This window comes from Phocoena sinus, chromosome 11, assembly GCF_008692025.1.
Source record: "Phocoena sinus isolate mPhoSin1 chromosome 11, mPhoSin1.pri, whole genome shotgun sequence".
Lineage (NCBI taxonomy): Eukaryota > Metazoa > Chordata > Mammalia > Artiodactyla > Phocoenidae > Phocoena > Phocoena sinus.
In genome coordinates, this window is record NC_045773.1 from 38,375,452 (window position 1) to 38,397,489 (window position 22,038).

Below are 22,038 nucleotides of genomic sequence, written 5' to 3' on the forward strand. Positions count from 1 at the left end.
TTGCAATCAAACTGGACTTCTAAAAAGAGTATAGCCTAAAATCTTTATATATGCCATTCAAGAACAATATGAAGTTGAAGAGAGAAAAAATACCATGGTACTTAAAGTTCTATATCCTTGGAAACCCCTGAATATCCAAAAAAAATGTGTATCTCTCACAGAACCAGCCTCTTTGTATACATCATTCCAAACACTAATAAATCCTCTTTACCCCAGGAAGGGTAACTTGGGGAGAGGTTGTAAGTCAAGGGACTGTTTTTCTTTCAGTTCGTAATCAACAGAAAGCATGGCATATGTCCTTGGGAAAAGGTCTCCAACTACAGGCCCAGAACCCTCTATGGCCACAGGCAGTAGCTGGGAAGCAGAAATTATAGATGATCTTGCCCTGACCTCCAGTTCATCTGAAGTGAACCAAGGAAGAAGAGCTTTGCCCTTGGCTATGCATACTACACCAGGCAGCATTCCTGTAGACATGGAGGAGCTGTGATGCTGGATCCTTACTTCTAAGGAGAGGAATTCTTGGCACTTACCCGTTTGCAGTACCAAAAATCCAGGCTTGGTACATACTCAAGGGTGACCTCTTTGTCATGGATCATTAGAGTTCCCTGTAAAGACAAAGACAGAAGCCATTAACATTAACCTTTGGAGAAACAAAGAGACAGGAAAGCACAGAGAGCCTTTCCAGTCCCTAAGTTGAAACATTTTACAAAGAGTGGGCTTATTCACCAGCAAAAGGAAATGGCTGTTATAAGCCACAGACTTGGGACAGTGTGGCAGAGCAAGCTTAAGCTTAGGGAAAGGGAATGGGAGAAGGTGAAATCAGTCTTCAGCTTTGGCTCCTGTGGTTTGGGGCGCTGTCTTTGGGCACGTTAGGCCCAGTCTACTCCTCCAGAGGTCATGTAGTCCCAGCACGTCCCCCACCTGGCTAGGGAGCTGGCACACTGTCAAGAAGCAAACTCTTTCCTTCTGAAGCACAGAGGCACAGGAGTCCTCTCAATTATCTTCTTTTCCATAGCTAACTCAAATCCCCTTGGTGAGGTAGTAAGGGCTCTTAACTTTGGTGCCTGAAAACTTTTTTTGCAATACTGCTGCATGGCAAAAGCACCAAAAGAAAGAGGTACAACACCGAAGACAGGAAGAAAAGAGGAATGTGAAAGCTTCACGGCAGGTCACATCCTTAGAGCAGGAAACTGAATGGCTGGTGGTGGCAGCAGTGGTGGTAGTGGCGGTGGTGGCAGCAGCATCACTGTGGCTTGGAGCCTTCAGAGTGAGCTGGCCATGAGAACTGAGGAGCAACCATTAGCAAATAAGCACTTTGGGAAAGCCTGGCACCAGAACAGGTGGGAAAAGGGGTTCAACAAGCCTGCAGTTACAGAGCTCCTTTGCCTCTGCATTTTGGACAAGACACGAATTCTTTCACATCAAGAAAAAAATAAATTTTGTTTAATAAACACTACACAGCAGATATGTGTTAGAGCAGAGGAAAAAAAAAATCTCTGCCTACTGACAAGGGACCCTCACCCACACTTGCAAGTGAACTAACCGAGGATGCGACTCTGGAACTAGCCCCTGCGCTGTGTTCATTCTCCGCCCTCTAGGGTCCTCTGTGTCTCCTCAGACAGGGCTCTGAGTTATACAAGGCATTTCTTTGCAATTGGACCTCAGTTTCTTGCTTGAATCCATACATCTGTCAAATAATGCTTTACCTCTCTGCTTTTCACACCAAAAGAGTCAAGAGAAATACATAGAATAAAATTATTGTCTTGTGAAAACAAAACAAAACAAAAAAAAACCTGCCCACCTACCTAAGTCCTAGAATCTGGTCTCTGAGAATCAACTGTTTCATGGTTTGTTCTCAAGGCTAGAGGACAATGATAATAAAAATTTGCTAACATTTTTTAAGTGCTTACTCAGAGCCAGAAACTGTTAAGTACGTTATCTCATTTAACCCCTAAATGATCCCATGATCATTATCTCCATTTTACAGATGACGAAACATGCTCAGAGAGGCAAGGTTACCCAGCTGGTGAAAGGGAGAGGCAGATTCACTTCTGGGGCTGTAGATAAGGGACTGCCTGCTGCATTTGGCAACTCCTGCTCACTCTTAGGGATAGGTAATCTGCTCTAGGAGCCAATCCAGGAAAGAGAAAAAGCTCTGCAGACAGGGAGGGTCGGGGGATTATCACTCTGCCAAGCTCTACCTATACAGGAGGTTGGTCAAGATGATACCCTTCCACCCAGAGGCAGTATATCATGTCATTTAAGAATATGGACTCTGGGTCAGGTTCCTTAAACTTGCATCCTGACTCCACTCCATGACCTTCATCAGCAAGGTCCTTAACTTCTCTGTGCTTCAGTTTCCTCATTTGTAAAGTAGGAATAACAGTACCTACTTCATATGGTGGTTATGAAGATTAAGTAAATTAATACATGTCGAGTGCTTAGCATGGGATATAGTTAGGGCTCAATACCTGTATTTCGAGCCCTAAGTGCTAGAAAAGGACTAGTCACTCATTCATCAGATTAGCTACTCACTTCATCTTACTTGCTTGTCAGGTGATAGATAATACTTCACACCCCATTTCAATCTACTGAAAGACTAAGCTTTCATAAGGGAATGGTCACTGCATGTCAGAACCTGTATCTTTATGACAGCGCTTAGTGTTAGTTTTCAAATGCTGGGCCAAATCTGATCAACCAGGCTAAATCTTGCTGGTCTTTTATTATCAGTACCAAGCTCAGTACTTGGTACAGAAAAGGAGCTTAATAAGCAGTTATGGAACGAAAAAAAGACTGAATGGATCCAACTATCCCTGGAAGACTGGAGTGCTTTAGCACACAGTGGCTCTAGAGGAAGGTACTGCTGTCGTGTACACCTGTACACCCAGTCCATAAAACATGTGGGTTGCCATTTGAACAGTGAACAGTGCCATCAGAACAAGGCACTACTGTGAATTGCAGTCAATTGCAAATTCTGATTGTACCACTTGGAGGCATCAGTAGACTCAGGAATTCCTAAGGCAAAGAGCACGTTATACTTATCAGATAACAAATATGATGTTCCAGAAGCTGTTGATGATTTTCTGTCAAGGCTAGGGAACTCACCCTGCTAGGAGTACTCACAGCATATCAATTTGAGAAGATTACCTTCAATTCATGTGTTACAAAGGCATGCATGATTTCTTTTTTTTTTTTGGCAGCACCACGAGGCTTTCAGGATCCTAGTTCTCGGACCAGGGATTGAACCCGTACCCCCTGCAACGGAAGTGCAGAGTCCTAACCACTGATTTCTTATTCCTCAGAGCCCCCTACAACTAAGGCGGCCCTTTCTTTTCAATCTGCACATGGTTAGACATGAGGCTACCAGACACCACTGCTAAAGAATACAAAATGGCTGTTAAACCCATCACTATTGAAGAACAGAGCCAATTGATTTTTTATAAATTTATTTATGGCTGCATGGGGTCTTCTCATTGCGGTGGCCTCTCTTGTTGTGGAGCACGGGCTCTAGGCATGCCGGCTTCAGTAGCTGTGGCTCGAAGGCTCTACAGTGCAGGCTCAGTAGTTGTGGCGCACGGGCTTATTTCCTCCGCGGCATGTGGGATCCTCCCAGACAAGGGCTCGAACCCATGTGTCCTGCATTGGCAGGCAGATTCTTTTTTTTTGTGCAGGCAGATTCTTAACCACTGTGCCACCAGGGAAGCCCAGGAGCCAACTGTTTTAATAAGAATAAACAGACACGGGACTTCCCTGGTGGTCCAATGGTTAAGAATCTGCCTTCCAATTCAGGGGACACAGGTTTGATCCCTGGTGGGGGAACTAAAATCCCACTGCCTCGGGGCAACTAAGCCCACGCCCCACAACTACTGAGCCCATGCACCACAACTAGAAAGAAGCCCATGCCCCGCAATGAGGAGCCTGTGTGCTGCAGTGGAGAATCCCACGTACTGCAACTAAGACCTGATGCAGCCCAAAACAAATCAATAAATAAATATGTTTTTTAAAAATTCTAAGAAAAAAAGAATAAACAGACACAAAAAACTCGAATGAGAACAATCAGGTTGATTTATGATTTGATTCCCCAGGTGTTATACAGCGGCTGCCCAGATGTACCAAGCACAGGGGTGACTTATACTGTACTCCTCCCCATTCCTGTCAGGTCTTTTGTTCAGATTTCATAAAGTTATGCCAGTGTCTCCTAAGGAAACAACCTGTGGAGAGTTGGATTAATAAGTGGGTAGGATGATTTTGTAACTTTTTGGTTGACCACTTTTTTTTTTTTTTTGCGGTACGCGGGCCTCTCACTGTTGTGGCCTCTCCCGTTGCGGAGCACAGGCTCTGGACGCGCAGGCTCAGCGGCTCACAGGCCTAGCCGCTCTGTGGCATGTGGGACCTTCCTAGACCGGGGCACGAACCCATGTCCCCTGCATCAGCAGGTGGACTCTTAACCACTGCGCCACCAGGGAAGCCCGGTTGACCACTTTTAATTGTCTATTACCTACCACCTTCACACACTAGAATTTTTATTCATCATTTGAATTATTTATTAAGCCACTTGAAGCAAAGGTACCATGAAGACAAGTCTGATTAACCACATCTGGCTTCTAAAGATGTACCACCACATATTTGAAAGTAAAACCAAAGACACCCCCTTTCTCAGTCGTGTTAGATTAGGCGTAAATTAGATTAAAACCTGCTAGAATCCTCCCAAGCCCAAAGCTCTCACTTGGCAAAGTCACATATATGTGTCCCTAAGTATATTTCAAAGGGTCTTAATGTGAAAAAGCTGCAAGCAGCGAGAGATAATCACACTCCTGAAGAGCAAAGCAAGTCCTTACTCTCCACCTCAGGGACACTAGAGAGTAGCATATTCTGGGTCTGAGGGCTGCTAAATTCAACATTCACATTTCCATTTCCCTTTTCACCTGCTGCTCTTGGAGACTTCATAACTCCATTTTGTGACTGCTAACCTGTGAAAAGGACTTGGGTCAGAGAATTGAGACTCTATCGTAACTGCCAGCTGGTTTATAACCAAGCCCAAGGATTCTTAAGGTACTGGGGAGGTACAAGAGAAAATGGAAAGGAAAGAATGTTTCTGGCCAGCAGCTTTGCATCTTTTCTGAAGATCTCCCACAAGCAGAGTCACAGTTATACTCTGTATTGAGGATATGATTGCTGTGTGACATAAAAGATCACCCCATTCAAATATGGAGAGAGAGGGAGACAGACAGGATCAAAGGCAGGGGGAAAGTATGTGAGCCTTGTGAATACAACTCACGCTGAAAAATGAGCAAGCCCTCTTTGTAGATTCGTGCTTCTTCCAAACACAGGATGGGAGAATCAAGTTACCGGTGGCTGAGAACTGGTACTGTCTATCAGAGATAGTAATCTTTATTCACAAAGCAATTACAGTTTATAAAGGCATTCTTCACAAATGTCATCTTGATAAATCCTCACAATAGGACATATATAATACCTACTTCCACGTGGGAAAGTATGGCTGAGATACATGGAGCACCCTGCCTAAGATTATAGAGCTAGTTAGCAACTTACATGGGACTGAATGTCAGGTTTTCTTTTCACCATATTGCTTTTCTTTGTTTTTAAACTTCCAAGGTGTCAGTCAACTCATAATACTTGCCACACCAAAGAGGTGGCTTCTCTACTGAAGCCCGCGTGCCACAACTAGTGAGCCCACGTGCTGCAACTACTGAAGCACGTGTGCCTAGAGTCCATGCTACACAAGAGAAGCCACCACAATGAGAAGGCTGTGCACCACAATGAAGAGGAGGCCCTGCTCGTCACAAGTAGAGAAAGTCTGCGTGCAGCAACAAAGACCCAACACAGCCAAAAAAAAAAACAAAAAGAGGTGGTTTCTGATGAAAAGGTGCACAAGGCAAGTCTAAAGAAATTTACAGGCAATGGCCCCACAGGGAGTTTTTAGAGAGACTGCCATAAAGACTCTGTTTCTTGATAGCATTGCCAATCCTCTAACTGGCCTGCTCAAGGTGCTCTTTATGTTCTTAAAGTACCTACAATTACTTTAGGTGCTGTGTCTAAGACAAGGAGGGCTGCTAGTAAGTACATTACCAGGAATTTCAACACCAACAACAATCAAATGGACCTGCTGAAAGAGTAAAGCAAGAGGAACAAAATAACAGGTTTAAAACAGATGTATCTCTTGGTAACTGTGGGAGATTGGTTCCAGGACCCCCACGGATACCAAAATCCAAGGATGCTGAAGTCTCATCTAAAAGCCTCTAGTAGGGCTTCCCTGGTGGCGCAGTGGTTAAGAATCCGCCTGCCAATGCAGGAGACAGGGGTTTGAGACCTGGTCCGGGAAGATCCCACATGCCGCAGAGCAACTAAGTCCGTGAGCCACAACTACTGAGCTTGCGCTCTAGAGCCCGCGAACCACAACTACTGAAGCCCGTGTGCCTAGAGCCCATTCTCCACAACAAGAGAAGCCACATCAATAAGCCCGTGCACCACAAGGAAGAGTAGCCCCCGCTCGCTGCAACTAGAGAAAAGCCCGTGTGCAGCAACGAAGACCCAATGCAGCCAAAAATAAATAAATTTATACAAAAAATAAAATAAAACAAAATAAAATGGTGTAGTATAGCTGGTCTTCTGTATCTGCAGATGCAGAACCTGTGCATATGGAGGGCTGGCCATATGTCATTCCCCTCAGTATAAAAGGGTAGTTTTTATAGAACTCTCTTTTGCATAGCAGCTAGGCTCATTCCTTCTGGTACAAGGATATGTTACAGTTCAAATATCTTGTAAAACTCAGTATCCCCAAAGGCCAAAACCAGAATGAGACAGAAAGAGAAAAGGAAAGGAAGGAAGGAGGGAAGTAGAGGCCAAAAATCCTGAAGGAAGTACACAGAATGCTCTGTGACACCTCTAGCTTGGCCCACTGACAACAACTCTAGCTTGGTCCACTGACTGCCATGTACCCTCTGCTTAGAATGGCCTTTCACCCAACAGAAGCTGAGTTGCCCTCTGAGCCACCAGGAGGGCAGCCACCTGATGGAAACTCCACCAGAAACAAAAAAGCACTTGAGGGTCCAATTAATACTGAGGAGCAAAAATAGAACTACCATACGACCCAGCAATCCCACTACTGGGCATATACCCTGAGAAAACCACAATTCAAAAAGAGTCACGTACCACAATGTTCACTGCAGCTCTATTTACAATAGCCAGGACATGGAAGCAACCTAAGTGTCCACTGACAGATGAATGGATAAAGAAGATGTGACACATATATACAATGGAATATTACTCAGCCATAAAAAGAAATGAAATTGAGTTATTTGTAGGGAGATGGATGCACCTAGAGTCTGTCATACAGAGTGAAGTAAGTCAGAAAGAGAAAAACAAATACTGTATGCTAACACATATATATGGAACCAAAAAGAAAAAAATTGGTTATTAAGAACCTAGGGGTGGGACAGGAATAAAGATGCAGATGTAGAGAATGGACTTGAGGACATGGGGAGGGGGAAGGGTAAGCTGGGACGAAGTGAGAGAGTGGCACGGACATATATACACTACCAGATGTAAAACAGCTAGTGGGAAGCTGCCGCATAGCACAGGGAGATCAGCTTGCTGCTCTGTGACCACCTAGAGGGGTGGGATAGGGAGGGTGGGAGGGAGACGCAAGAGGGAGGAGATATGAGGATATATGTGTATGTATAGCTGATTCACTTGTAAAGCAATTATACTCCAATAAAGATGTTAAAAAAAAAAAAAAAGATTGAGCAAGGAGACACTGCCCTCTGGGCGGCTACTTATCTGGATATCTTTTCTTCTCCAGACAAAAGCACAACAAACATGTTTTCTAAAATGCTCCTTAATAACACTGTTTACTGCCTGACCAGTTTATCTGTCATTGCCTAAGAGGACACAACCTACCTCTTGCTAAAACTAAAACCTTATTTGTGCTCTTTGAAGCAGTATGGCTGACCTGTGTTTCACTGGGCCCTACTCACCAGGCTCAGAGTTGGTGGAAGTAAGGTCTCTGTTCCAGAAACACAACACAGGTGCTGACGACACAGGCATCTGGTGCTGAGAATATATTCCACCCACTCCACCACCATTCCCTGCCATTCTTTTGTGTATTTTAAAGTAAGATCCCATAAAATGCCTCTGTCATTGTGAAAGAAAATCAGTGATCTGCAGTGTTGGAGATGATTTCATTAACTTAGGTCCTGGAAGACTTAGGATGGATAGACTCATCTACCAGGGGATCTATAAGAGACTTCTACGAGTCATTTGAGTCAAAAACAAAGAGGCAAAACATAAACAAACAAACAAATAAATAATCAAAACAGCCAAAAGTCTTTTCGTTCCTTGTGAGAAGATGAGGTCCTATTACAAAGACTGAGACTGTCAGGCAGATGGGGCACTCAGCAAAGTCCCTCACCACAAATATCTTACCATAAAGAAACAATTTACAAGCTCCAGTTAACAGTGCTTAGAATAATCAAACAACTGTGAACCACTAAAATGCAAATATTTTTGAAACTTTCAGTTTGTTATAATTTTGTATGTTTTAGAACAATGTTTCAGCCAATGTTTATAGAGACCTCAGTTTAGTTAAGATTTCCCTGATTATTCAATTACTTATTTCCAAATAAAGATACCATCTAGTTCTTAGTGGAAGTAAAAAATTAGGTTTGAACATATCTTACTGATATCAGAATTCCTTTCAGAATTCCGGTTTCTATAACCTCCATTTTATTCTTTCATATTCTAAGATGACTATTGTTCTAGATCCCCTGGCTCTTTTCTTCTGGGAAAAGTGGACCCTAAATTCAACATATACTCATGCTTCATTGTCTAGGTCTCTAAACTGAGTCACTGTAGGGGAAGAAAAAGCAAGTTGCTAAAATCAATGCGGAAAATATACAGCTTCGTATTTTGCTTTGTTTGCTGAATAATGTTCAAACCATTTCTCTCTCATTTCTTTTTCTTACAGAGCTGACGACTGGAGGTAGCAGGAACAGCCAAGAGAGCAGATGAGGCCCACAAGTCCTAAGACACTGCACAGGCCACACTGCTGAGCCTACCACAAAGGCTGCACAATATTCCCCAGGCATCCCCCAAAGAACCAGCAGCTATTCTTCTGGCCTCACGATTGAAAAGAGATTATTTCTCCTGGCTCTTTACCTACTACCTCCCACCCAAGAATCTTAGCTCTCTTAAAGGTGGTCTCTATTAGCCTCTCTGGCTTCAGTGTCCTGGGCTCAGACACTTCAGAGAATCCTGCTAACATACTTTCTGTAGAAACAGGGCCTTGAAAAGATGAATAAAATACAAAGCTGCCAGACTTCCGAACACTCACTGTTCAACTGCCATTTTAGCAGAAGTAACCACCCACCATTCTTTATTTCTTAGTCAAAAAGCTATAGACCCACTGCCACTCTGACAGAAGCTACAAGACTAACAATGGAAGTTTCAAGTCAGAAAAGGTCCACTAGAACAAGTTGGATCCCTAACTCTTTTAATTAATTAATTAATTAATTTTTGGCTGTGTTGGGTCTTCATTGCTGTGCCCGGGCTTTCTCTAGTTGCGGTGGGCAGGGGCTACTCTTCGTTGCAGTGCGTGGGCTTCTCACTGCGGTGGCTTCTCCTGTTGCGGAGCACAGGCTCTAGGCGCACGGGCTTCAGTAGTTGTGGCACATGGGCTTAGTTACTCCGCGGCATGTGGGATATTCCCGGACCAGGGTTTGAACTCGTGTCCCCTGCATTGGCAGGTGGATTCTTAACCACTGCGCCACCAGGGAAGTCCTCCTAACTCTTAGATCTACTCATTCTCACATGCAAATAACAGAATTATCAAACTTCAGCCCCTAATAAAAACAAGGGATGGCTTTTCACATGGAAGATGTGCCCACATTAAATTAGTCCATACCGAGGAAGCAACATCTGCTGAGCTGTAATATCATGGCTGCCATTGCAACAGATACGTATAGAGAATGAGGGAATGATCTCTGCACAGGGCATAAATCTCTGGTAATCCAGTAGTTTGGGAGAACAAAGCCAGCAGGTCTCTAACACTATCCCAGCTAGAGGTACTACAAGTGCTACAAAGGCACGGCCTCTGGCCATGAAGAAACCCTCCTGGTCAGACCTGTATGCCCTGGAAATATAACAGAGACTTAACCCTTGGATGCCTTGAAGCACTCTCAAGACCTAAGATACACCATCCAATGTATTAAAAGGCATCCCTTATATTTGTTTGAAGACCACCAAAATAACCAAGATAAGTGATCATATAATTGAAAATTTCTCCTCTTTATAAGAAAAACTGGGGAAAAAAACACATTAAAAAGGGGAGACCCTTGAGCAGTGTCAGGAAGCATCTTGAGGTTTCTAGCACACAGAATAGCAGGCATGTCTAGATTTTTTAGGAAAGTTCCAACTTCATGTTTTGTCCTATCAAAAGGCTACGTGGGGCTTCCCTGGTGGCGCAGTGGCTGAGAGTCCACCTGCCGATGCAGGGGACACGGGTTCGTGCCCCAGTCCAGGAAGATCCACATGTCACGGAGCGGCTGGGCCCGTGAGCCATGGCCGCTAAGCCTGCGTGTCTGGAGCCTGTGCTCCGCAACGGGAGAGGCCACAACAGTGAGAGGCCTGCGTACTGCAAAAAAAAAAAAAAAAAAAAGGCTATGTGTCAGGCAATGCAAACCAATTTGACGTTTGAAGATGGTTAACATTACAACACAGCTGGCTCCTCTCCAAAAGATTTCAGTTCAATACACTAAGATTATTTCTTCTTGTGGAAAGACTTCTAGAGTTTTACAGATTAAAAAATGCCTTTACCCTTTCCCTACCGACTCCTCATCCCCCAAAATCAGTAGCCAGAACAGGCTATGTATTCATTATTCAAGAACAACTATTTTCTCACAGCAGACTAGGCATGGGGGGGTTCAGTGGTGAACAAAACCTAGCAAGGCTCTCATGAAGATTATTTTTTAAAGCACTAGGACAACAAACAAGTACAGTTTTAAACAAATAAACAGCACATATCTCTATCTGAAATTCTTATCAGGAGAAATACAGAATGGAAAGTGTTCTTTAATATTGCCAGAAGCGAAGAGGGACAAAAAGAGAGTGAGAAAGTTTATGCTAAGAGGTCAACTGTGTGACACAGTTCACCAGGTATAAAGTGCACTGTGAGCAGCACATACAATGGACAAAGCTGGATGTGACCCAGAGAGGAGAAAATGATAAACCACACTTAAGAAAAGTGAGAGAGGCTGGCTTCCCTGGCGGCGCAGCGGTCAGGAGTCCGCCTGCCAATGCTGGGGAAACGGGTTCAAGCCCTGGTCCGGGAAGATCCCACATGCCGCAGAGCAACTAAGCCTGTGTGCCACAACTACTGAGCCTGAACTCTAGAATCTGTGAGCCACAACTACTGAGCCCTCGTGCTGCAACTACTGAAGCCCGCGTGCCTAGAGCCCGTGCTCCGCAACAAGAGAAGCCACCACAACGAGAAGTCCATGCACTGCAACGAAGAGTAGCCCCCGCTCGCTGCAACTAGAGAAAGCCCGGGCGCAGCAATGAAGACCCAACACAGCCAAAAATAAAATTTTTAAATTTATATTAAAAAAAAAAAAAGTGAGAGAGGGACTTCCCTGGTGGTCCAGTGGTAAAGAATCCACCTTCCAACACAGGGGACGCGGGTTAGATCCTTGGTCAGGAAACTAAGATCCCACATGCCGCGGGGCAACTAGGCCCGCACGCCACAACTACTGAGCTCGTGCGCGTCAACAAGAGAGCCTGTGTGCCGCAAACTACAGAGCCCACATTGCTCTGGAGCCCATGCACCCTGGAGCCTCCGCGCCACAACTAGAGAAGAGAAAACCCGCATGCCACAGCTAGAAAGAGGCCCGTGCGCTGCAACAAAAGATCCCAAATGCCTCAACTAAGACCCGACACAGCCAAAAATAAATAATAAAATAAATAAACAATACATAAATCTTAAAAAAGAAAGAAAGAAGAGTAAGAGAGCCAGAAATAAATAAGATCAAGATATATTCTTTTTCTTGCTAAGATGGGCCTGGCAGAAATGCTAGTGCCTTCAGGAATGGGGCATTCTACTTCTGTCCTCTATAAATCTTACAGTTTACATATAATAAGTCGTAGAATAACTCATACAGAAAAACTACATCCAAAGCTGTCTAGGTAAAATATGGTCTTTATCATACTATAACTTCTCTAGCTTCTGAATATATTGATCTTATATTCAAATTTTAGACACTGACATCAACACTGGTCTATTCCACATCATAAGCTTTAGCTACTAGTCGTAAGTCTATGTGACATTTTAAAAAATACAAAAACAGAAGCATACATTTTAATTATATTTTATTTATATAGTTTATTATTGTTTAGTATAGTTATTATTATTATCAGGATAACTAAAGTTTGAAGAAATAAGTTCCATAACCTAAAAGAATTTGGAATCTGGTTCTTAGCCTGGAAAATTAAGAGACTACAAGTAGTTTCCCAATGCCTATTTGCTTTCTTTTTCTTGGAAGCAAACCCTTGATTTTTAACTGGGTACATGGCTGCCTGAAATAAAGAAGTTTTCCAGCCCTCCCTGCAGTTAAGTGAAGCCATAAATTCTAATACACTGGACATAAGCAGAAATAATACTTGCAAAGTTCAGGAACTATTCTTAAAGGGAGAACCATGTCCATTTTCATCCCTTCTTCTTTTCCACTGGTCAGCAAGTCAAAGTGATGGCTGACACTCAAGCAGGTAGAAATCACAGGTTGAGGATGATAGGGTTATACAACTAAAAGAGCCTGGGTCCCTGATGATCATACCACCATAAGAAAACCTGGATGGCTTAGACTTCATTTATGGTAAAGAGAAATAAATCACCTCATTTTAAGCCACCGTTATTTCTAGTGTTTTGTCACTCACCAAATCTAATCCTAACTGATACAGATGCTTTTGGAAATTATTGGTGATAGGCAGAGGTAGGTATTTTGCCATAAAGACTATGAAATAAAAAGAAAGCTGTAAATTAGTTAAATAGTGAAACGAAAGATACAAAAAATGACAGTGAAAAAACTGCATGTTTATTCTGCCAGGCATCAATCTTGTATCTCTATCAGTTACCTAAAGGTCCTGCTGTCACTTCACACTCAACAACCATCTTCGCCCCTCCCTTCCAAACGCCTTCCTTTTCCAGATGTTTTATTTCTGTTCAAGGTACTACCGTTCTTCTAACCTCTGAGTGGCCTCTGAGTCTACCCTCCCTCTTGCCCCTCTGTCCAATATCCAGTGTTACCAAACCTCAGAGAGTCTTCTTTCAAACCTGACTTCTTCATTACATACCTGCTCCCAGGCCCTAGTGGAAGCCATTGGCTCCTCACATCTCAATTTCTGCTCCAGATTCTAAAACACCTTTTCCTCTTCAGTTTCATCCCTCTAAGTCAAGTCTATATACTACCACAAGAAGAGTTTCCCTATAGTGTCATTTTGACTTTGTTACATTCTTGTGGTTCCCTCATGTTTTTAAATTAAAGACTAAATGTAAGGCCCTTGACAACCTACCTTGCACTTTCCAAGCTATTCCTTTCACTACTTCCTGGAGTATGAGGACAAGAATCAAACAGAAACTTGGAAATTAGAACAAACAAGATGTGGCAACCTCTGTTAGAATAGAAACAGTATATTACTATCTGCTATCAAAGATAACAAGGTAGAAGCCTAATAGAAGTACCAGAATCTGGCAAGTCAAGAGGCTACTCAGGTTGGGAGAACAAGAGACTTCTACATTATGCAGAAACTAAAAAGATCACTAAAGGCTTATGAAGAAGGAATACAGAGTCAGAAACTACTTTTAAGTTGTATTAATATCCAGAAACAAATATTTATTTAGCACAACATGTGTTGTCAGTTATAGGTCTAAACCATTTAGGCAGTGAAGGAAATAAAAGTGAAAAAAAAGAAACAGTCCCTGCCCTCTTGGATCTTTAAATCCAGAGACGTCTATTTCTGGTAACACCTGCTTTACTGTACATAGATCTTTGTTAGTCATGACCTGGGCACTTTGTCTGGTTTAGCTATTTACTCCTTTATTCCGTATTTCTCAGGGTTCCAGTGCTATCTTGAAACTACCTAAGCAAACGCCTGACAACACAGAGTCCCGTTCCTCCCAAGCACTCAAATGAGCCACAAGAAGCATTTTCCTAGGCAAGGCGCCCAAACTAATGTTCTCTGACCTTAAAGAGGTCCAGCTGAGCTTAGAAACCAGATAGGAACAAACACAAACATTTCTCTGAGCTGGCACTCCTCCAGTTTATAGGGAACCGAACATATCCTGCATTGCTCTGGATTCACAGTGCACAAGAATCACATCGAAGAAGAAAGAAAAAGACTTTTATATCTTTAAAATACCTCAGGAAGGGCTTCCCTGGTGGCACAGTGGTTGGGAATCCGTTTGCCAATGCAGGGGACAAGGGTTCGGGTCCTGGTCCGGGAAGATCCCACATGCCGCGGAGCAACTAAGCCCGTGCGCCACAACTACTGAGCCTGCGCTCTGGAGCCCGTGAGCCACAACTACTGAGCCCATGTGCCACAACTACTGAAGCTCATGTGCCTAGAGCGTATGCTCTGCAACAAGAGAAGCCACTGCAATGAGAAGACCGTGCACCGCAACGAAGAGTAGCCCAGACCGCGCAGCTACGAAGACCCAGCACAGCCAAAAATAAATAAATAAAATAGATTTATTAAAAAAAAAAAAAAACCTCAGGAATTAGACAACCTGAGCATTATCAGATGCATAGGCAGAAATAATAAATGTGCCATTTAACAGTTGACTATGAGAAGGAGAACCTATAAGGAATGGAAAGAAAACTAGCTGTTCAACCATCAACTGCAAATCCTGGATATGCTCAAAACCCAAATAACAAAGGCTGATCTATGTCCAGGGCAACAAGTGCCCTGAGGCATCTGGCTGAAAATAACAAAACAAAACAACACAAAACAAGACAAAAAACCCAACAACAACAAAAAAGCAATCCATAGTCCAAGGGAGAATTCAAAATGGCAGCATGAATGCCCAAAGGCATCCAAAACAGAACTGAAACCTGGCCATTGGAACTGTGAGTATTCCATGTTTTCAATAACACACCACACCAATATAGGGCCTAATGCATTTGGAGAAAGCTCTTGAAAAAAATACCTGAAAACTTTAGCATTTCCACTCCTAGACATACATCCAAGAGAACTGAAAATGTATGCTTACACAAAAATATTCATAGCAGCGTTATTCATAATAGCCAAAAGTAGAAACAACCCAAATGTCTATCAACTAACTAACGGATAAAGAAAATGTGTTACAACCATACAATGGAATATTCAACTATAAAAAGAAATGAAGTACTAATTCATACTACAACATGAATGAACTTTGAAAGCTTTATGCTAAGTGAAAGAAGTCAGTCACAAAAAAGTGTATGATCCCATTTATATGAAACATCTCAAACAGGCAAATCTATAGAGACAGAAAGTAGATTAGGGGACTTCCCTGGCAGTCCAGTGTTTAAGACTCCATGCTTCCACTTCACGGGGCATGGGTACGATCCCTGGTCCGGGAACTAAGATCCCGCATGCCATGCACAGCACGGCCGAAAAAAGAAAAAAAGAAAGTAGATTAGTGGACGGTAAAAGCGTGAAACAGGGAAAGGTGAAGGGAAATGGGAGCAACTGCTAATGGGTGCAGGTTTCTTTTGGGGTGATGAAAATGTTCACGAGTTAGATAGTGGTGATGGCTGCATAACTCTGTGAATATATTATACTAAATGCCACTTAAACTGTACACTTTAAAATGGTGAATTTTAAGATATGTGGACTATATCTTAATTAAAACAAACAAAACAAAACAAAAAAAGCTTTCAGGGCTGCAAGACTATTGCCAGAACAAAGACATTCAGTTATTTCATTCCTCTCTCTTTGCCATACCCTGGCCCACTTAACCTGTCCCCACCCCACAGCCTCTCAGTGAGTACTCTGCCCCCAGCCTTTTCTCCTCTAACTGTGCATACCACTGCCACACTCATCCTCCTTAGCACACCTCGATTCTTGCCCAAAGCTCTGGTTCCCAATGACCATATATAACTGAAAATTAGAGAACTCTAACTAGAAGGGAACATCCATTTTCCCAACAAAAAGATGGCCAAAAGGCAATTTGACCAACCTTTTTTTAAAAAAATTTATTTATTTTTGGCTGCATTGGGTTTATTTTTGGCTGCAAAAGGCAATTTGACCAACCTTTTTTTTTAAAAAATAAATTTATTTGTGGCTGCATTGGGTCTTCATTGCTGCACGTGGGCTTTCTCTAGTTGCGGCAAGCGGGGGCTACTCTTGGTTGCGGTGTGCGGGCTTTTTGTCATGGTGGCTTCTCTTGTTGTGGAGCACAGGCCCTAGGTGCACGGGCTTCAGTAGTTGTGGCATGTGGGCTCAGTAGTTGTGGCTCGTGGGTTCTAGAGTGCAGTCTCAGTAGTTGTGGTGCATGGGCTTAGTTGCTCCGTGGCATGTGGGATCTTCCCGGACCAGGGCTTGAACCCGTGTCCCCTGTGTTGCCAGGCAGGTTCCCAACCACTGCACCACCAGGGAAGCCCAATTTGACCAACCTTGAATGAATAAACTTTAGGGATATGAAATAGCCAAATGCTTACTTAATTTATTAATTAGTTTTATATGTTTAAATTATAAAACAACATGGTCTGAATTACAACTGTACCCCCAATATCTATACACTGGCAGGCATATAAACACAGCAAGGAGCTCAGCAGCTACTGAATGACTGTATCTAGGGAGCAATCAATGAAGTTTAAACTACTAGATGACAGACTGAGGATACACTCAAAATCCAAGTCCACCGACGGGTATATGTTAACAGGAATGAGGGTATATGTTAACAGGAATGAGTGTACCTATTCACCAAGAGAAGTAACAACTATGAAATAGCCCCAAATGGGAAAAAAACCAAACAAAACCCAACCCTCCATGTTCTTTGACAGTGGAACCAATGAATAAATTGTGGTATGTTCTTTTTCCTTCTTTAAATATTTGTTTGTTTATTTATTTATTTAATTTTTGGCTACATTGGGTCTTAGTCGCGGCAGGCAGGATCTTTGTTGTGGCATGCAGGATTCTCCGCTGTGGCACGCAGGCTCAGTAGGTGCAGTTTAAGGGCTCTCTAGTTGCGACACGCAGGCTCCAGAGCACGTGGGCTCTGTAGTTGTGGCACACAAGCTCTCTAGTTGTGGCCCGAGTGCTCAGTAGTTGTGGCACACGCGTTTAGTTGCCCTGTGGCATGTGGGATCTTAGTTCCCCGACCAGAGGTTGAAACCGTGTCTGTCCCCTGCATTCGAAGGGGGATTCTTAACCACTGGACTGCCAGGGAAATTCCTGTGGTATGTTCTTATACTGAAAGACCGTACAACAATGAAAATGAACACATCCCACTTAAACACAAAATGAATTTTAAAAACAATACTCAGTATAAAAGTCAGGTAGAAGAACACATCATGTGTGATTCCATATACATAAGGATCAAAAGCAAGTCAAAGGACTCTACAGAATGACAACTTAGGACAGTGACTACCTCTGGGAAGGGGAGAAAGATTAATGACCAGGAGAGGCTTCTTCACATGGAGCAGCATCCTGTTTATTAACCTGGGCTGCAGTTACATAGGTCCTTGGACAGAACGTTTATGTCCACCCTGCTACCCCAATTCATATGTTGAAGCCCTAATCCCCAATGTGATGGTATTTGGAGGTAGGATGTAATTAGGTCACGAGGGTAGAGCCTTCATGAATGAGATTAGTACTCTAAGAGACAAACAAGAGAGAATCTTTCTCTCTACCATGTGAGGATACACAACAAGGCAGCAATCTGCAAACCAGGAATAGGGCCCCCACAGGGAAACATACTGGCTGGCACCATGATCTTGGACTTTCCAGCCTCCAAAACTGTGACAAATTTCTACTATTTAAGTACTGTAACCAGTCTATGATATTTTGTTATAGCACCCAAACTAAGACAATAGGTGTATTCAACTTGTGACAATTCACTGAATAGCACGCTTATGATCTCTGCTCTTTACTGTAAGTACGTGATACTTCAAAAAGCAAAGAAGAGAGAGAGAGAAGAAATAATGATTTAGAGACAGTACCCCTTCCATTTGTACACTTCTATTTTATTCAAGCTTTTTACATGCTGCATTTTTAATCACCAACAGAGCCATTTTAGGTCATCTAGCAGTTGTCTAGAGCACATCATTCATTCATTTATTTACAGCTGTGTTGGGTCTTCGTTGTTGCACGCTGGCATTCTCTAGTCGTGGCAAGTGGGGGCTACTCTTCGATGCGGTGCATGGGCTTCTCATCGCGGTGGCTTCTTTTTATTGTGGAGCAGGGCTCTAGGCACATGGGCTTCAGTAGTTGTGGCACACAGGCTCAGTAGTTGTGGCTCGCGGGCTCTAGCGTGCAGGCTCAGTAGTTGTGGTGCACAGGCTTAGCTGCTCCGCGGCATGTGGGATCTTCCCAGACCAGGGCTTGAACCCGTGTCCCCTGCATTGGCAGGCGGATTCTTAACCACTGCGCCACCAGGGAAGTCCGAACACATCATTTTTTAAAAATTTATTTTATTGAAGTTTAGTTGATTTACAATGCTGTGTTAATTTCTGCTGTACAGCAAAGTGATTCCATTATACATACATATACATTCTTTTTCATATTCTTTGACATTATGATTTATCAAGGATATTGAATACTGAGTTCCCTGTGCTATACAGTAGGACCTTGTTGTTTATCCATTCTATACATAATAGTTTGCATTTGCTAATCCCAAACTCTCAGTGCATCCCTCCCTCTCCCACTCCCCTTCCCCCTTGGAAACCACAAGTCTGTCCTCTATGTCTGTGAGTCGGTTTCTGTTCCAAAAATAAGTTCATTTGGGCTTCCCTGGTGGCGCAGTGATTGAGAGTCCGCCTGCCGATGCAGGGGACACGGGTTCATGCCCCGGTCTGGGAAGATCCCACATGCCGCGGAGCAGCTAGGCCCATGAGCCATGGCCATTGAGCCTGCGCGTCAGGAGCCTGTGCTCCGCAATGGGAGAGGCCACAACAGTAAGAGGCCCGCGTACCACACACACACACACACACACACACACACACACACACACACAAAGTTCATTTGTGTCATATTTTAGATTCTGACTTAATATGATAATCTCTAGGTCCATCCATGTAGCTGCAAATGGTATTACTTCATTCTTTTTTTATGGATGAGTAGTATTTCATTATATATATGTACCACATCTTCTTTATCCATTCTTCTGTCAATGGACACTTATTTAGGTTGCTTCCATGTCTTGACTATTGTGAACAGTGCTGCTACGAACATAGCGGTGCTTGTATCTTTTTGAATTATAGTTTTATCCAGATATATGCCCGGGTGTAGGATTACTGGATCATATAGCAACTCTAGGTTTTGAGGAACCTGTATACTGTTTTCCACAGTGGCTACACCAATTTACGTTCCCACCAACTGTGTAGGAGGGTTCCCTTTTCTCCACACCCTCTCCAGCTTTTGTTATTTGTAGATTTTTTTAATGATGGCCATTCTGACCAGTGTGAGGTAGTACCTCATTGTAGTTCTGATTTTCATTTCTCTAATAATTAGTGATGTTGAGCATCTTTTCATGTGCCTGTTAGCCATCTGTATGTCTTTTTTGGAGAAATGTCTATTTAGGTCTTCTGCCCACAAAATGTGGTATATCTTAAGCAAATTTTATGGCAATTAAAATGATGTGCTCTAAAAAGGGAACCATTTGTACAACCTAAGCCCAAGACATACAGATCATGCTGTTTGGAGTTGCTGATAATGCTAATAAAAGCTTTATGTAGCAAGTCTTCACTTCAATCAAAACATGTTGGGAGACTTCCCTGGTGGTCCAGTGGGTAAGACTCTGCGCTCCCAACGCAGGGGGCCCAGGTTCGATCCCTGGTTGGGGAACTAGATCCTGCATGCGTGCTGCAACTAATAGTTCGCATGCCACAACTAAGGAGCCCGCCTGCCGTAACTAAGACCCAGCACAACCAAATTAAAAAAAAAGAGAGAGAGAGAAACAGAAACCGACTCACAGACACAGAGAACAGACTTGTGGTTGACAAGGGGGAAGAGGGGTGGGGGAGGGACGGATTGGGAGTTTGGGATTAGCAGATGCGAACTATTATATATAGAATGGATAAATGACAAGGTCCTACTGTATAGCACAGGGAACTCTATTCAATATCCTGTGATAAACCATAATGGAAAAGAATATGAAAAAGAATGTATATATATATGTATAATGGAATCACTTTGCTGTACAGCAGAAATTAACACAACATTGTAAATCAACTAAACTTCAATAAAATAAATTTTAAGAAGATATACCACATTTTGAATCTGTGAATAATGTTATTGTGGGGAAGTTTATCGTAAGCCAGGAGTATTTTTTGGCATGAAACTACAATAGTCAATTCTTTCAATGGTCCTGTAAGTGAATTTGAATACTTGTTTTATTAAACATGTTATCCAACTTTTTATTTTTGAGATTATAACCGTGGAATAATCACCAAAACTGTGTTAAATTTCTTTGCCTGCTTAAAAAAAAAAAAGGATTCTCTTTTCTGAGGGATAAAGTTTTGAGAAACCCCATGTCATATTCAGGTAATATACCTATTTTCAACATTTCAAAAAGTCTAATAGATATCCCTTAAGACTAGACAGGGTAACTAAGATGTCCTATTTTTTTCACTTTTAGCTGAATATTCATCAGGAACCAACAATTTACAAAAGAAGTACAAATAACTAGTAATCAAATGTAAAATCATTCTATTTCACTAATAACCTAAGACAGAAGATTAAATCACTCCCTCCTTTGCTACATGGGCAAAATTTTTTCTTTAAATTATGAAATATTTCAAACACACAGAAAGTTAGAGAACACAATAACACACATCCATGTACCACCACTCAATAAAAATATTTTGTTATTAACACTTGGCACCTGTTGGGATGCAGGGAAGACAGGTACTCTCAAACACTGTTGGTAAAAAATAAATCAGGAAATTTCTGGATGGCAATTTGACTATATTTATTAAGTCATAAAATATGCTTACCTCTTAATCTGGCAAGTCTACCTGGAGGAATTAACTTAAAGAAGTAATTAAGGATGTATGACTATTTAGCCACAAGGAGATTCATCATAGCATTCTTTAATAAACTAAAGAAATAATCTCAAAATATCAAATGAAGAACCGTTAAATCATGGTAATCTATACTATGGAGCATTACAGAGCCATTAAAAGTGATATGATAAAAATGTATTTAATGACAAGGAAATATGCCCACAATACTTGAAAAGAAAAGGTTATAAAATCATGTGTACAAGATTATCCTACTTTGTAAATACAAAGGTTATGGATGATATGTACATAGGAAAATTTGGAAGGGTACACATCAAAATAACAGCAATAATCTATTCAATGTTTATAGACTATTTCATCCAAAAATAGAAGAATACACATTCTTCTCAAGCTCAGATGGAACATTCACTAACACAGACAACATTCTGGGCCAAAAAACACACCTTATCACATTTAAAATAGAAATTATAAATGTATGTTCTCAGACCACAACATAATAAAACTAGAAATCAATAACAGAAAGACAGCTGTAAAATCTCCAAATACCTGGAGATTAAACAACACATTTCTAAATAACACATGGATCAAAGAAGAAATCTCTCAAGAGAACTTTTATTTTAAAATTTGAAACGAAATGAAGCTGAAAACACAACTTGTTGAAATTTGTGGGATGCAGGGAAAGCAGTGCTCAGAAGGAAATTTATAGCACTGAATGCACATAATAGAAAAAATGAAGATCTAAACTCAATAATCTAAACCTCCACCTTAGAAAACTATAAAAAGAAGAGTAAGTTAAATCCAAAAA

At 42.1% G+C, this 22,038-nt stretch overlaps 1 protein-coding gene and 1 non-coding gene across 7 annotated transcripts in view; one reads left to right on the forward strand and one right to left on the reverse strand.

The window, feature by feature from the left end:
* The window catches only part of RBM6 (RNA binding motif protein 6), a 108,450-nt gene that overhangs the window by 22,489 nt on the left and 63,923 nt on the right, over window positions 1-22,038 (reverse strand). For 4 of the 6 annotated variants that reach the window (XM_032648148.1, XM_032648153.1, XM_032648149.1 and 1 more), the window contains one exon: window positions 531-605. In XM_032648148.1, coding sequence (XP_032504039.1) covers window positions 531-605 — 75 coding nt within the window. Of the gene's footprint in view, window positions 1-530; window positions 606-1,543; window positions 1,711-3,147; window positions 3,166-22,038 lie in introns of those variants that run through there. The other 2 variants (XM_032648154.1, XM_032648152.1) reach the window with 2 other exon arrangements.
* On the forward strand, window positions 19,983-20,055 carry TRNAG-CCC. The gene has a single exon. It is a non-coding gene; the product is annotated as a tRNA-Gly (tRNA).